This window comes from Bombus flavifrons, chromosome 9 (genome assembly GCF_040668555.2).
Source record: "Bombus flavifrons isolate JBK064 chromosome 9, iyBomFlav1_principal, whole genome shotgun sequence".
Lineage (NCBI taxonomy): Eukaryota > Metazoa > Arthropoda > Insecta > Hymenoptera > Apidae > Bombus > Bombus flavifrons.
In genome coordinates, this window is record NC_138450.1 from 10,973,617 (window position 1) to 10,989,934 (window position 16,318).

At 40.8% G+C, this 16,318-nt stretch overlaps 3 protein-coding genes across 3 annotated transcripts; all 3 read left to right on the forward strand.

Annotated features, from left to right (window-relative positions):
* Positions 1 to 594: 594 nt before the first annotated feature.
* LOC138183075 (uncharacterized) lies at positions 595 to 4,936 on the forward strand. Its single transcript, XM_081833749.1, is given in 2 exon segments — positions 595 to 699; positions 2,327 to 4,936. Coding segments are annotated over 2 exon segments (2,304 nt in total). The 3' UTR covers positions 4,526 to 4,936.
* A 770-nt stretch (positions 4,937 to 5,706) lies between these two features.
* LOC138183262 (putative uncharacterized protein DDB_G0293878) lies at positions 5,707 to 12,225 on the forward strand. The gene is made up of 3 exons (XM_069119932.1): positions 5,707 to 5,730; positions 6,489 to 6,536; positions 7,951 to 12,225. The coding sequence occupies exons 1-3, from the start codon at positions 5,707 to 5,709 to the stop codon at positions 12,223 to 12,225; spliced, it is 4,347 nt and encodes a 1,448-aa protein (XP_068976033.1).
* Positions 12,226 to 14,154: 1,929 nt separating this feature from the next.
* On the forward strand, positions 14,155 to 16,242 carry LOC138183263 (uncharacterized). The gene is made up of 5 exons (XM_069119933.1): positions 14,155 to 14,160; positions 14,281 to 14,761; positions 14,822 to 15,400; positions 15,465 to 15,917; positions 15,988 to 16,242. Exons 1-5 carry the CDS (start codon positions 14,155 to 14,157, stop codon positions 16,236 to 16,238), a joined length of 1,770 nt encoding a protein of 589 aa, XP_068976034.1. The 3' UTR covers positions 16,239 to 16,242.
* The last annotated feature ends 76 nt before the right edge of the window (positions 16,243 to 16,318 follow it).

Below are 16,318 nucleotides of genomic sequence, written 5' to 3' on the forward strand. Positions count from 1 at the left end.
AACCACTTAGCTATTTACGCGGATGCCGGCGCCGTGTGCCAAAATGAGAAAGCGGATCCTGAGGAAAAAACCAATGGTGCAGGCTTTTGATATTACTTGCCAGAAATTTCAGCTCGGCAAACATTTTAACTTTTTTTTTTTATTAACACGCTGTATACTAATTAAGAAAAATATCACAACGGTATAAATGTTACGTAGCAATAAAAATTTGTTTTGCAGTCATTTCATTTTTAGCCAACGGTTAGCAAATGACGTAGCATTAAGAATTTGCGTAATTGTAATAATTTATCAAGTTTCGGCCAATCTTTTGCACGTCTTAATTAGCGATGAAAAAGCACGTGTCGCCTTGGACGATAATTAATTGTCGCTTTAATCTCGTTGTCGCGATCATAACTACGAATATGTATATCGTGACATTAGCTTTCTTCGTGTCGAAATATTAACCAAGGATGAGCACACTGCCATAGCGGTGTCGCTACGCTACTGGCAGATGTCTTTCCATACGTATCGAATAAAGAATGTCAGTGTGTTACAGCGGTGAAACTATAATCGTGGTGTCCCTCTCGCGGTTCAAGCGAAGGCATATAAGGTGGGATGTAGCCGCCACTGCTTCATCAGTTCCAAATACACGCGAGAAGACCAAGAGTCAAGCGTACAGGTTTAAGGTCGACCGTCATCATGAAGATTCTCGTGATACACGTAAGTACACCGATTTCTCGCTTTAGCTTTGACATTTTCCTAAACGTTTTATTTTTATATTTCGGAAATTTCACGCGTCACACCTGCCAGCTAATCCATTCGACGTTTAACATCTCTATACGCAGTTATTATAAAACGGCAAAGTGATAGATAGATTAAGTGACTGATGCAAATATGTGAACATTTATCGTAGAAAATTCTTTTAGATATACTACGTGTATGTTATACAGAATTCTTTAAGGTTTCAATTTTCATCGATATAATCGAGATTATCGTATTTCATTATAACGACAACGAAATTTCAAAATGATTTATATTACGCACATAATACTGGTTTCATGCTTAAAAGATACAAATTGTGAAGTGATGGGGTAGGACAAACGAATAATAGTTTTACGTGCACGGAATATGACTTTTACCTTATCTCGTTTATGAAGGATCACCCTTATTAGTTTTTCGGAACGCTCAGAATGATAATACGAATGACGTTATTCGTATGCGTTCCAACGTACGTTTCTTCGCTTATCTCGCCATATTTCGTACAAGATCTAGTAACCTATGGAGCACGTCGATATAACTGACTGCTAGCTACACCGATTTATTTAATGTCGTCTTTGCCAACGATATCAACTCAAAATAATTCATCGTTCCGTTGATAGAATTAAATTCTTTCTGTCGACGAAACTCTTCTGAATCGGTCATTATGGAGAAAGTGTTTCTTATTTTCTTCCATCTACGGTCGCGCAGGTCCGGCAAAGTAACCGTGGCAGATGCTCTTGAGCAAGTCAGTGAAAGTCCTTGAAGGTACTACAGGAACAGCGACTCTCGGTTGTCATAAAATCTATTCGGGTTGTTCGTTATTAGGTAACGGTTGATTTTCTACCTGGTCGAAAGATAAACCTTGGTGAAAATGGTGCGACGCTCCATTTACCGAATAATCATTCTCTGTTACGAAACGCAGTAGCGTTCAGCCAGTAGGTTGAGCGATTTCAAAATTAAATAATTTCTATGGTAATCGGTCCGAGTGCAAAAGAGTATAACGCGATAATGTCTATGCCTTTCGAGTAACTTTCTTACCTGTCACTTGGAGATTATTAATGGCGTCTCTTAGAGAAAATTAAGATTCATAACAGCACGCTTAGATACAGATGCAACTTGTTTACGACTGTTTTAAAACGATCTTTCAAGTTTGCGATATTTTTATTCTGAAATCCAGAGTAAAACTTTAATTCGAAATACAGGAATATCAGCGGAGGAATACAGTTACCGAAGAAAGCGGTGAAAATCACAAGTGTGCACCGTACGAAACTCGTTCTCTTTACTTGCCAACCGGATACTTGGCCTTAACTGTGACCTTGTAAAAATTCACACTTTTTCCTGTTAAAGTAGACCTCGTAATACTTATCGCGCAAAAAATGCATCGATTTCCCTTTGTTAATTATAAGTTTGTTTGATAAACGTTCGTCCGTGTTAAGAATAAAAACGTATGACATTCTACGATGAAGCTAAAGGAAGGGAAGTGAAAGTAAAATTATCATTACTGGAGTATCGAGCTGTAAGATCGATAACTACCTTCTCGTTATCGTACACGTCCGTTCATACTTCATACGATTTTCGTCGCTTTCAGATTCCTATGGTTCTTCTCATAATTGGTTTCTGCTCGTCGAACGTCTCTGGGAAGTCTCTACCTTCCGAAGCGGATGACGATCGAGAATACAAGTCTACCACTAGCTCCCCTCTAGACGATACCGACGATGCCGTTTCGAAGAAATCTGATTCAAAGGACGAAGAGGATCGGTCGGATGACTTACCGATTTTACCACCAATAATACTACTAGATTTCGGCAACGACACAGAGGATGAAAATGTCACTTCCGAGGAGAAATCGAAGCGTACGGTGAACAGCGGTCTCGGTTATGGTCTCAACACGAACACCATCCAAATGAGAAGATACAACTACTATTTTCCAGCCGGAAAATCAGGGACCACGGTGAGCATCGAGGAATCGATTAGCCCTTTCCTACCAAAGACGATAATCGAAAGGGTACAGCCAAGCAATCAAAAAGGATATTTTGGTACGCAACAGAACTCTTTCGCTACGTCATACTCCGAGATTAATGGCCAGAGTCAAGCGAATCTCCGATATTTGAATTTTCATCGGTCCACGAAACCTGAGTCCGTGTTCGGATTACGAACGAAGCCGCAAAAAGCCGCAACAAGTTCTAGTTCCGAATCGTATCGAAACTTCTTTACAACATCGAAACCTCCAGTCAGCTCATTCGCAATTCAAAATTCCGGATACAGGAATAATAATTTGCCAACTACGACACAATCACCTTTGCCTGTTGGCGTCACCGAGACATTCAAATATGTAACTCCTGGTGCTGCGAACTTTGCCAGTTCACAGAGCGATTCGTTCAACTATGTTACCGCAAGTCCTTTCTCCCATAACGGGAACGCGCAAACTTACACAAGCCAGAAACAGAATATTCAATCCAATATCAATTCCCATAGCTTCGGTTCCGTTTCTCAAAATATCGACTCCTCTACGATCGCTCCACTGAACTACGATCCTCATTTTCCAAGGGTTGGTTCGCCACACTCAAACAGTCCCAAGTACACCGTGGAAAATGGAATCCGCTACGAGAACAAAGTCTTTTGGAAATATCCGGACGGCAGGGTCTCCGACGTTCCGCCTTCTACTTACGTTGAATATTCGCACCCGTTGGCGCAGCAACCCACAAAAACCCAGGAGCCTTATTCGATTTATGAAAATAGCTCTACGGAAAATAATATTTTATCGCAGGGGCCGGTGCAATTTCCTACAATATCCGAGCAAACCGGACGAGAGCCAAATCCATTCGTTTCTGCGGAATCCTTGTCGGCCAGTTTGCCACTGCAACAAGTGTATCGACTCGGCTATCAGAATTTAGTGAGCCAGAGGCAAAATGTAAACCTGGCGCAACAGCGCCAACCCAACGGCAACCTAGCAACCTCCTATTCTTTTCCCCCCGTTTCGTCAACTTCAGCGGAGAAGACGAAGCCTAGCTCGACCAGACCCAATATCAATCATAGTTCACGTAATCAGCAAACTTTGTCAAGATACATGGTGAATAGCCCGAATCCGGAATATACGACAGAACCGACTACTAACGGCACAACACCTGTCAACTCTTTCTCCAGTTTCTCCAGAACTACACCCAAGTACAATCCAAAAATACAGAACTATCTGGATATGATACTTGCAGAAAATAGGGAATCGCAGAAACAAAGTTTCAGCAACAACGATTTAAACGATTATTCTAACCTACAGTACTCGGATTTATTGAACTACAACCCGTCCATCTCTGAATATATTAGAAATCCTTCGTCTATTTTGAACGTTCGTCCGACTTTCGTGCAAGCTGGAAACTCTCTGATACCGGTCATTATACTCAGAGTCGATGGTGCTTCTCCTATTCAGACTAAAGACACGCAGAATATCAATCTGAAGGCTCTGCTTCAACAATACTTGCTTCAGTATGCTAAGAGCATTCAACAATTGGCACAACCATCAACGTACAATCTCGGGTCTGAATCCTTTTCCAAACATTCGACGATTGGGACTAATAAGAGCCCCGTTCTAGATCTGATTCGGTTGACGCAAGACGATGCACGATCACCGACTTACAGTTCAAGTTCGTACGTTGGGAAATCGAGTTACGAAGCTAGCAATTTAGATGATTCAAATAGTCGTTACGTCCAAGGATCAAGCGGTCGGCAGAAAACTAAAAGCGTTCAAATTTTAGAAGATCCAAGATATGCCAATTACAAGGTCAACAACTAATGGCCCATAGAAAAAGGAAAGAGGGCAGTCAAGGCTCAGGCGAAAGCGACGTGTCTGGCACATCTACTATTATTTTGTAAGACGCTTTGTGCCATTGAACTTGAAGGGAGTACGATTTATTAAAGACAGTGATTCGGTAGTATTTAATACGGGATTGTGCAATAAAGTTTGGCGACCTACTGTACCTACTGCGGTTGCCGCTTCTTCGAGAGTTGCGGAGTAATTTCTGAACGTTTGAAATTTTCGAAGAATTAGTCGTGCTCAAAGTGGATCAACGCTTTGAAATTTAACCTATGAATAACCAAATTTTTTACTTCAAGAAGGTACCTTATAAACTTAGTTCTTAAGGATCTGGTATAAAGCGTACATTTACGCCTCTGTATACATATCTATCTAATTAAATAAAATTCGTACTTAAGCAAACGAGTCTTTCATTTCCTCTAAATTTAGTTTAATGAGATCATTAGCGATATTTATCGCACTGCACGATATTATTTCCACGCGCTGCTTAAACACAGTCTTTTTAATTTTCGTTACTTTCGATTCCCCTTCTACCATACCCAGTCTCCACACGAAATGTTTTCGATAATTCCCGTTATCAATCTGATCGATCTGATTAATGACACTTAGCATTATTATCTATTTAACATAAACTCTAGAACTAATTAATGTAGAAAATTTAAGAAAAGTAAAATCCCGCGGGAAATTTCTAATGCTTTTTATTCGTTTCACGATTCACCTAGTGAAAGATGCGAATTTAGCATACATTTGTACATATATGCAAACATCGCCGATACCCGAGAAGCTTAAAACGCATTCTTCGCAACGTTGACGCCGACATCAACATCGAAGTTGCCTCGAGGTATAGATCAAATCTAAATTGTGCGCAGGATCAGCAGAATTTTCCTCAGCTGTCTCTCCTCCCATCCAAAAGAAAAAAAAATAACGAAAGAAGAAAGGACAAATATACGTGAAACGGTTGGGAGAGGAAGGTAATTAGCATTAATTATTTGTTAAGTGCAGATGAACAAACTGAAGCTGCGATGGTCGTAGGGCGCAGTTAATGCCACGTTTTCACAACGAAAGGCAACGATAACATCTCCGCCTATCTACAGAGCACGGCAATTAGACACAAGGCATTAAACTGTAGCGATTGCGAGTGCGGTCTTACACAGCAAAGAATGGTCGAGCGTGGTACTATCATGGTACACCGACATCAGCCGACGTTTCTATCGTGTGAGACTGGTTGCATCGGGAGGAGTAAGCGCGCTGCGCATAATGCGTGTGTTTTAGAGCGCATAAAATCCAGTCGAAAAACTACTGACCATCTAAGGTGATTCTTTTATAGTTTGTGATAGTTTTATATCTAATTGGGATTTCTTTGTATCCGATAGTATCGATTCCACCGAAAAATGATGTTCGAAATATATTAATTCTGAGTCTACTAATAATTACCTCGAACAACGAAGCTTATAAGCAAAACGCAGAGATATAATAAGAGGGATACGAAAGATTAACGAGTTATATATTATTAATCGATAGACTATCGTTAATTACGATATGAAATATTCGTGAATGTGAATGCGTAGTGCGATCAGTCAGCCTAAGTTACTTGTCTTCTTCCAGCTACTTGGCGTGGTGTACACGATAATGATGCGTGGTCGCATCCTGCAGTTATTACGGACAACAATTTCTCAGCGATGGTCGCGTGTCGCGAATGAAAGTATCCTCCGACTGGTGGACTATAGGATAATATTTAGAACGATATTTTTCACTTGGCTACCAGAGTGTATAAAGAAAATCGCGTGTCTACTATGTGGCTCAGTTCTCGCGTGGAGGTCCAGCTCGCAAGATCTTTTGGATTATACAATAGAAATTCTGAGAAAAACCCGTGTTGCGATCAATGTGTTCAACGCGAAGCTCGGTGACAATCGATCCATCTTAATCGTGGTTTCTGTTTTAGAGGGTAAACGGTGCTCCTGCTCCGGCTAAGAAAATGTTCTTTTGTCTCGTAAGTACGTGATACCAAACTTTCGACAAAAAGTGCCGATTCGATTCTGTGTGAATTGTGACGATCGGATCGCGAACAGTCAGAATTTCGTGAACGAGTGTAGTTCTCTTAAACGTCGATACGCTAATTCTTGCGTCGACGACCAAATATTTTCTCGTAATAGATCAGCCTGTTCGAATCGCAATGAAAAGAGATTCGTACTTTTATGCTACGTTAAATCGGAGATCGTAATGTCTTTTGTTCCGCCGCTTTTTAATGCCGTAAGAAGATGAAAATCACGATAAGCTACCGGATAAATTAAATCGCGATATAAAAGCAGAATCCAACGCCGTCTCGTATATATCCGAAAAATTAAACATAAAATGCCGATAAAGGTTTATAGAGTGTATCTAAACACGCACACAGACCCGCGTAATTGGAGCACTTTCTTTCTTCGTATTTCGACGTTGGTGTTTTCCCTAATTTGCTTCGTGTACGTGTTAGCCAATTAAACGTCAAAGGAAAGATCTTACTTTCTTTGAACACTTGGGCGACTGAAACCTCGTGTGCCGGATTATTTTGGTCTGCCCGAAAGTAGAACGAAATTTATTGCTATGTGGTTAACGTCCACTTATTAGTCGGGAATGGTATTATCCTCTGACAATTAAATGCAATTTTATTCTGTCCGAAGCAGTTCATTATTAGCTGTGATTATTTCACTTTATATCCCAATTATCTCCGTCGAATGTCAAACAGGAACGTTCCACTTTAATTTGAATTGCTACCCTCTACTGGCGATTTCCATTAATAACCTTTTCGACTGAAATATTCCTTCTTCGTGCTATATTTTATTCTTAAATTGAAAATCGTCCAAATTCCAAGAGATTCAATTAACATCTAGTTTTTGCGAATCGGTGAGAAAGTTCTCGAGGATTTGCTTCCGTGCACATTCAGTCCTTCACTGTCACAGTACACACGCATGCCTCTCGCATTTTACTTTTCTAGTATGTTTCTTTTTTCTAGGTCAGCCCAATGACCGCCATTTATTTTCACCGGTCATTCCGTTTAATTTTGGTATTATCTTAAATTCGTGATAATCGGAGCGCTTTCTTCTTTCGACCACCGGTGCGTCGACTTTCTTCAAACCAGTTAGCGTTTTAGTTAAAAGCATTCGATAAATCGGTTTAAAACGCATCTCCTGTACGTTTCAATTTGATCGATGTTACACGATGTACGGGACTGCGAACTTTATCGGGCAGTGAAACGTAGTTTTACTTAACGTACTTCGATCGCGATTGAGTTTTTATTCGATCACTTGTACATGGTATGAACAAGTTGCGGCTGATACGAGAAAATTCAATTATAGAGTACGCGAATTAAATGGAAATAGTCGTTTTCTTAACTTTTATTGTTAATAACTTTGTATTCGGTGCAGGTTGTACTCTTGTCTTTGAGCTGGCCGCACGTAATAGGAACAGGAAACACGCACTCGCGGGATGAAGCGGCGTTTGATCAGATTGCAACTGCGTCGGAGAACGTGGCGCAAAATGCGGAGAAGCCAGAACAGAAACCGGAGTTTCGAAACCAGCTGATAACATCTATGATAGATACCACCGTACACTATGAAAATTCAAATGGGTTTGTACCTATATTAGTATCTTCGTCGCCATCTCCGTCTGATCCATTCGAGCAACCAGATGTCACGTCGTTGAGAAAAGAGAAAGAATCAATTAACGTTACTTGGAATAACTTCTTAAACGAGCGAGTAAATCCGGCCAACACCGACAAACAGACGGCTGCACGAGAAACGGATAACCTCGAGGACGATCCTGTTTATTCCACGGAAGCGAGAATATTTTTAAACTTTCCTAATTTGAGCGCAAATCGTAGATCGTTCGAGTATCAAGGGGACCAGAACAATTTCGAGCTGCTTAAAGTTAGGAACGACACACCGGTGGTTGCTACTTATACAGATTTGTACGAGGAAGCGTTGGGTATCAACGAAAATGGAAACGAAAAATCGCGATCTACGTCGAAACATAAAACTCAAGGGAACAGGCAGAAAGTGGAAGATTATATGGGAAATTATGGAACAATTGTGTCCGAAAATAACAGCGAAGATAATTCGCATAGCTATTACTATTCTCCTAATTCGGCGAAGGATACAGGGAAGAAGAGTCGCGATCAAGAGAAAGTTGGCAACAATTATCAACAGCAGAATGTTCTCAGCTATAACGGTCACGGACAAAGCGCGGCTAGACAAAACGAGCCAGCTGCGTCGTCCTTCCCAAGGCTGAACGACGAGGTTAGTGTCTTTTTGAAGACGAACGCGAAGAACGACGGTGATTCTTACAGCATCGCGCCTTCGTCCCCTCAAGTTCCGAAGAATCATAAATTTTCCCATCCTGTCGTGGTTACTGAACCAAATTACAAATTTCATCAGCCGTCCAGTATATCCAATTTCGATACCGATAATCACCAAACTTCGAGGATAATCGATTCGGTGAGCTCCGAAGTGTCGCATCGTTACACGATGAACAACAGAGATGGAAGATTTCGAAGCGACGAGGACTCGAGAGACGTGTCGGATGAAGGTGATTACGGGGAGTACACGGAGAGACCTAGAAGAGTTCAGAAGAGCAGAAGACGACCTAGCAACAGCTCGAAGCGGCTCCCGAAAGAACATCGAGGGAATCTCGATAGCGCGGAGCAGGAAAACCAGGGTCAGAGACATCATTCATCGAGATCGAAGTCGCATCGTCAGAAAGTAAGGGGGAATTCATGGGCAGACGACGATCGGCATCATGATCAAGACGATAGCTACGAGGACACGAGGTACGATGGCAGATTTTCGGCCTCGGAAATGAGGCACGTAAAATCACAGAAGTCTAATTTCAAGCCGAGCGGTAGCTGGAACCAGATTTCTCCGAACCTTGAGATTTCTCACTCGAGTGGTATTGAAATCGGCCAACTTGAGAAACCGAAACTTATCGTGCCGGTCAAAGTGAACTTGGTACCAGTGGCAAACTTTGATCACGCAACAGCGATCGGTAACAGTCAAGGCTTCGACGTCTCTAATGCAATCTTGCACAATATCGTTTCAGCCACGCCACTTAACGCGGTAAGCACGTCCGCTCCTGAGATAAACACCGGCGAAAATGTGATCGGCAACGATGTAAAGATAAGAGTATCCACGCCCCTGCCAGATATTATCGTTGGCCAGAATAACTTCCACAATTCGATGCACGCGAACCTTAAGCCCCAATACGTATCGAATACAGTCGCTCCAGTTTTTGCGGTTACTCCGAACTTAAACCATAACTTGCAGAGCATCTCGGCTCAAGATGCTCAAGGCACGGCTACATCTCGGCCAGCAGTCGTCACTACTTCGAATCAAATGTCGGCGAACCATATGCCGCAGCTAATACTCCCGCAGCCAACTTTTCAGACCATCTCAACGTTGATGCAGACTCCGGTCATCGGCTCGGATTATATTCAGGTGAATCCTCACGGGATACACGGCCAAAATCCTATTAGTCACGGTAATTTGCAGGTGCAACCGCTTCCAACGATGCCCACGATTACGCCGACGCCACAGACTATACCAGTCACGAAGATCAACTTAATAACTTCTGAATCGCAGAACAAGAAGACCATGCTTCCCGGTACAAGCACGAATTTCTTGGCCTCGGCAAGCTTTGCTGTCGGCCATGACGATCAAGGGCAAACATTCAATGGTAATCCTTATTATTTGGAAAATTCCAATTCTCAAGGAGTTAAGTCTCAGGTACAGGACAGTCTATATCAACAGTCGTTGAAAAACGTTAACGTAGCGCCGAAAACGAAAACCTATCTCCAAACGACGCATTTGCTACCAGCGGTCTTCAATCCTGTGCCAACGTTCACAACGTTATCGGCGAGTACTCCGCAAATATTTTCCGAACAGCAGAACATTCAAGGAGCGAATTTTCTGTTGCAACAATCTCGAGATCAGGGCCAGCAATACTTGAGACAAAATACCGGTTTCGATAACAGCGCGTCAACGTTGAAAAACATCAAGCTTCCATCCCTCGCGTATCAAATGATCGATAACACGGCTAGTCATAGTACCGATAATATTAATACGTTAAATGCATCACCAAGTGTTTCAGGAATCATCGGGAATGCCCATTTGCCGCACGTTGGCACGAGAAACGTCGAAATTGTCAATCCGAATATCAAACCGAACCCGATAGATACCACGATCATAAATTCCTACGAGTCGATGAATTACCCGACTGCTGTTTTAACCACCTCGATTCCCATGTTCTCCACAACCAGCTTCGTTACGGCTAAACCAGCCATATTTTCGACTACCGAATCCACGAACGTGCAGAATGTGATGAATGCATTTACGGATGTAGGTTCGAACAATAATCAAGGCATCGGCAACGATCTGAAGGCGTACCAGTCACAGGACAAACCTATGTTTAACCCGATCAATTTCGTCCCGAACATGGATGTCGTAAAAAATCAAAATGCGTTGAACAACAAACTGCACGCCAATGAACCGCTTCAACAAAATCTAAACTTAGTCCCATTGCTGCCTGGAGGTAATTTCTTTAAACCTTCTATTTCTGCGCAAAGCGAACTCTTGGTAAAACCGAAATTAACTTTAGATCTGAAGACGTACGCGGAGCAAATGTTCAAGGAATCTCTGAAGACTATTTATAATTCTCAGAAGTGGAACAACGATCGAAAACCAGGGAACAATCGTAATAACGCTACTGACTTGTCAGACATCGCGAAACTGAAGAACGAGCTGCAACGACTGAAAGCCTCGCTGTTCGATTCTAGGCAAAACAAAGATCAACTGGAAGCGCATCATAGCGAAACAAAGGTACGAACAACCGAATTACCTGGTAAGAAGCCGGAAGAGATGATAGCCGCGTTGGAACAAATGCTGAAGAAAAATCCAAAGAATTCTTTGCGCTCCTCCCATGGAAATAACAAACCGTATCGACAACGCAGGCCTCAAGATCAAGACAAATATAATTTTGGATCGAACAATGACTTTAGAGATACGAAACATGTCAGAGATTTCCTGACACCACCGCAGTTAAATTCGCATCGTACAAAAAGTCATTTACGTGGAAAACCAGGGAAAAAGAGACCGGGACCAAGCAGATTCAATAACCATAATCATAATCATAAACATAATCATCACCATGGGCCAAGGTCACATTCTAGAAGTAATTTGTCCCATAAATCAAGTATTGACTCTTCCGGATCAAATATCGATCCAGTTCACACCGATGGCTCGCCGAAACACGACACCACGCAAGATTCGAAGCAATTCAGAAAAGGTTCCCCATTTGATTCGCACGCCTCGCCCTCCACGTTGTCTCGTGATACGATCAATTTCCCTAAAGCGTCCAAACAGCACAAAGATGGTAAAGAGAACGCTTACAATCATCCTAAGGTGCATAATTTCCTTGGTTTATTGATGAAAAACAAACAGTTACCCAACGGAGCCACGCCAAACTACTTTCGCGACAAAAATCAGTTGAATAAATTCTTCGAAAATGAAAAACTGCGGACGCAGCAGCAATTTTACGACAATACTTTGAAGGATTATTATCAGAAAGTGACCGATGGTATGTTGTATTCGAATTTGGGGCAGACCGATTCCAGCGCTCGAAGATCTTCGTCGGAAAAGAGAACCGTTTAAGTCTGAATTTCAATTAGCAATGTGAACCGATTCTTTTCGTTAATCTTATAAAGCAAGTCGATTGAAACATTAACAAAAGGTTCTATAAAATCAAGATATATGAAAATTCGTATTATTAAATATTTTTAATGGCAGTACGAAATTTAAAAACAGCATAGATAAATGAACAAAAATAAGAAGTAGACGAATGAGTGTTACGTTTTGTAAAACGATCATCCATTCTCTTTTATTTCTTTTCGTCGTCGGATAGAAACTGTCGCGTGATTACGAATGACATTTATCGACAACTCACTTAGACATTATCTTACATAATATTGGAAGAGTTACAACAGTTTAAACGAATGGATACTGAAGAGAAAGTTTCAATTGTTTGTTTTCAAGGTACTAGAGATTGTTGTATATATATATTAATTACAAATGAAAAATATCGATTCACTTTATCTTTTTTTATTCAACGCAATTTCCTTGTACCATCACTGTATAATTCTTGTAAAAATCCCTCGATAATGTTATGTAAAGTTGCAAAATTGAATTATTATAAGTAATAGTTGTCTTTGATTTTAGCCTTCTACTCTATGCATCTACTTGATTATTTACGTCGAATACTTATTGAAATAAATAAATTTTATAGCATAGTGCTAATCATAAAAGCGCACGAGGCCAACTTAAATTATAATTCAAAGCTCCAATTTTTCTAATTTTTCGGCGTTAGTCGTTGTTCAGAGCATCGTTAATTTGTCATAATCGACGAAGAGAATATAGCAAACGTTTTGCATTAAACGTCACCGATGTGAAACTACTTTGTTGGAAGAGAATTTTACATGGATCTTGAATTATTTTCACTTGCCGTACGAGGCGGGCAGGAAAGTGTGAAGAGTGTTTCCCTTAATCGCCATGATATTTGATAAGTATCCGGATTTCTAACTTTACTCCATTAAATCGAAGAGTTACAACTTGATCTATAAAAGGATGGTAATTGCACCGTGATTGTCCGATAGCAACATAATTATCGATTAGCTGAAGGAAAACTTGTATATAGCGTAATCGACTTTATCCTTACATGGTTTTGTTCTTTCTTTTTCTTTTTCTTTTCTTTTTTTTTGCAATTATCGACATACTGATTCCTCTTTCGGTTTCCTGCACACGTTGCACTAGCTGTGATAGATTCAATTTGTGACAGAGTTCATGCATCAATTCTAGAATGTATATTTACCGCGATAGGCTGTAACTTTCACTAGAAAAGATAGCTGGAAAGCAATTAGAAAGAAATTTTTTTACGGTTCTTTCAGTCTACAACCTAAGAATGATATGCTTGAGTAGTTTCATGGGAACTATGAACAACAAATATTGGTCAGCTAATTGTACTTCCGGTGAATTCCATGGCCGTATTGTACGTTGGAACACGTTCGTATTAAATTTATTAACAAAGTTGTTTTTCTAAAGTCATTTTAACATATCTTTAATTATGTGTAAGATACTTAATGCACTGTGTACATTATTCAAGAATACTGCGGTGCGTATTGTCTTAACAGATCTGCAATTAGTAGACTGCAAGCATCAGAGTATCAAATTAATTTTATTAAATGAAAGGTTTAATTTATTTTTTTCTTGAAACGTTATTATCAGGGAGACAGCAGTCACGGCGAAGGCAATAATTATTCACTGCATCGCAGGCACGCAATCGAGGAAATATCAATTAGCGAGGAGTTAGGTCGTTGACACGCTTGCTAAGCATCGACAATCAGAGAGAGTCACGGAGATATAATTCAGTTTTTCTCGATACGCTTTTTGTCAATTACAGAAAAGTCAAATCCATTCGACTGTATCGCATCGCTAATCCCTGAATATAAAAGATCTCGAAGCCTGCGTTGCAGTCAGTTAAGAAGAAACGTCGGTATCTATTAAGTCGTTGTCGATTAAGCTGGTGCCATGTTGGTACGTCTTCTGTGATCTGTTTTATTTACGATAGTTATATTAGTGAATTTTGTGAGGAAATAATCGTTAGACGATTGATTGTTAATGTAATATGTGTCTGAATGGTTGAATATATTGCAGGTATTTTTTACCGCTTTAATCGTATCGACGCTGAATTCGGCTACAGGAGTAGAACATCAATTTTTGTCTTCAAGCTTCGCGAGATCAAAAAGAGGGGTGGTCGAAACTGGTCACAATGTTCTTCAAGATTATAAATCTCATCAAATTCAACCGATCGGGCCAAATATGCGAAGCATTGATTCGAGTAATGCAAAATCTCCATCGCATTATAAAAACGTTCAAATTGTGAAAGAATCTCCGTTAGTCGGAGGTAGCATTCCATTAGCGTACAGCGATAACTTTAAACAATCACCGCCGTATGCTACTTCGCCATTGTCCGTTTATTCCTTCGAATCTCGAAACAACGAGCGATTATTGCCATATTCTGATAATTTGTTTACCATGTCAACTGGCTATAAAACTACAGGTGACGATTTTGCTAGACCGCTGAAACAAGCCGGTACGCACCGCCAACCAAAGTTTAACCAAAATGTGGCAACAGGTATAACAATCAATTACTTCAACTAACGTTAATCCTTCCGATCGATTTCTCTCTTTGCAGATACAAATCTCCAAATTCCCGTGTATAAGACTAATTACCTGTTGCCAAAAATCTCAGAATCGCAGAGTTACACGCCTATGTTCCAAAACGAGAAACCTTCATTGCCGATACTTCAAGTACAAAAGAGTCGAGAGTTACCTCAGTACTTGACCAGTACGCAAAGCCAACCACTCGTGTTGAACCCTGTAGATCAACAGTTCAATTTCGCAGTTAGAACGCCGAAGCTAAACAGCGTACAACTGAGTACACCTTTCCTGTCGCCGCTTTCCAGTTTTCAGGGTCAAGTGGTGCCAATTTCCACCGTAGATAACAACGCGCAATTTCCGCAATACAAAGGCGCCGCGGTAGACGTATACCCAACTGTCAGTAGCTTCTCACCGATGGCTTATCAGCCTATCCAACCTCAGTCGCGATTGCATTTTGCACACGATAACGTTCAACGTGTGCAATCTGTTGACAATGTACGTCATGCTACGCCAGCGCAAGAAATTCGATCTGACGTGGAGATCATTGACAAAAAGAAACCTGCGCCGCCGCCTAAAACCGACGACGACGAGGATGACGCCGATAACGACGAAGGTATACAGCAATATAATTTTTACCAGAATATAATTCTAATTTAATGAGCGAGTTTGTTGTGCAGATTACGTGCCTCGTGAGAAACAATACGGAGCAAATTCAGAGGAAGACGACGACTACGAAACTAGATCTGGAAAATACTTTAAGGCGCCAGCAACAGAAGGTAACTTTAAGCCATCGACCTCGTTTCCCTTCAAGCAATACGACGAAAAATTTGGCAAATATTCGAGTGAGAATCGTAACGCAGAAGGTGATAAGAAGGCCAAATATCATGATTATTCTTCGTCGAACGATGAGGATGACGACGAGCAAGCGCCATCAACTAAATATAACTCGGATCGCGCGCCATCAAAAAGTTTTTACAGTAGGCAAGAGGATGAAGAAAACGATGATAGACATGGTTATGAAAGACAAAAGACTGAAGAAACGTCCGATGATGCGAACGCATCTAAATACCTTGACAAGAACATCGACGAAGAGTTTGAAACATTGTACAGAAAGAAATTGCCAAGACAAGGTAAGTGTTCTTTAATTAAATATTGTTCTTTGAAGGAAAGAACAAGCAATGAAGCAGCGCATAATCGTAGAGTACATCCGTTTGAAAGAAGTTCCAGAAGTAGAATATGGATCGAGCTCAACGAAAGGAAACGGAAATGATTACGAGGATCCTTCGGGCGAAGGAAGTTTTAGGAATTTTAGGTATTTCAAAAATTTCCACGATTTCAAGGACTCTGAAGGACTTAATTCTGATATTGTAAAAAGCTTCAGCTTGCTGCCCGAGACGACGTACGGAGGATCTTTTGGCTACAAATTACCTAAAAGAAACGCGGCATCTTAAATATGCGAATGACCTCATGATTTACCAAAATATGTTAGTATTTAGAATCTAATTATGCTGTATACTGAGCTCAGTGCATA

What these genes read in the sequence shown, in the direction of transcription:
- LOC138183262 (XM_069119932.1), top strand. Translation starts at nt 5,707, where the DNA reads ATGGTCGAGCGTGGTACTATCATG. An exon ending in TCGAGCGTGGTACTATCATG is followed by an intron (nt 5,731 to 6,488) that starts GTACACCGACAT and finishes TTTCTGTTTTAG; the next exon opens with AGGGTAAACGGTGCTCCTGC. An exon ending in AGAAAATGTTCTTTTGTCTC is followed by an intron (nt 6,537 to 7,950) that starts GTAAGTACGTGA and finishes TATTCGGTGCAG; the next exon opens with GTTGTACTCTTGTCTTTGAG.
- LOC138183263 (XM_069119933.1), top strand. An exon ending in TGACGCCGATAACGACGAAG is followed by an intron (nt 15,401 to 15,464) that starts GTATACAGCAAT and finishes TTTGTTGTGCAG; the next exon opens with ATTACGTGCCTCGTGAGAAA. An exon ending in AAAGAAATTGCCAAGACAAG is followed by an intron (nt 15,918 to 15,987) that starts GTAAGTGTTCTT and finishes GCATAATCGTAG; the next exon opens with AGTACATCCGTTTGAAAGAA.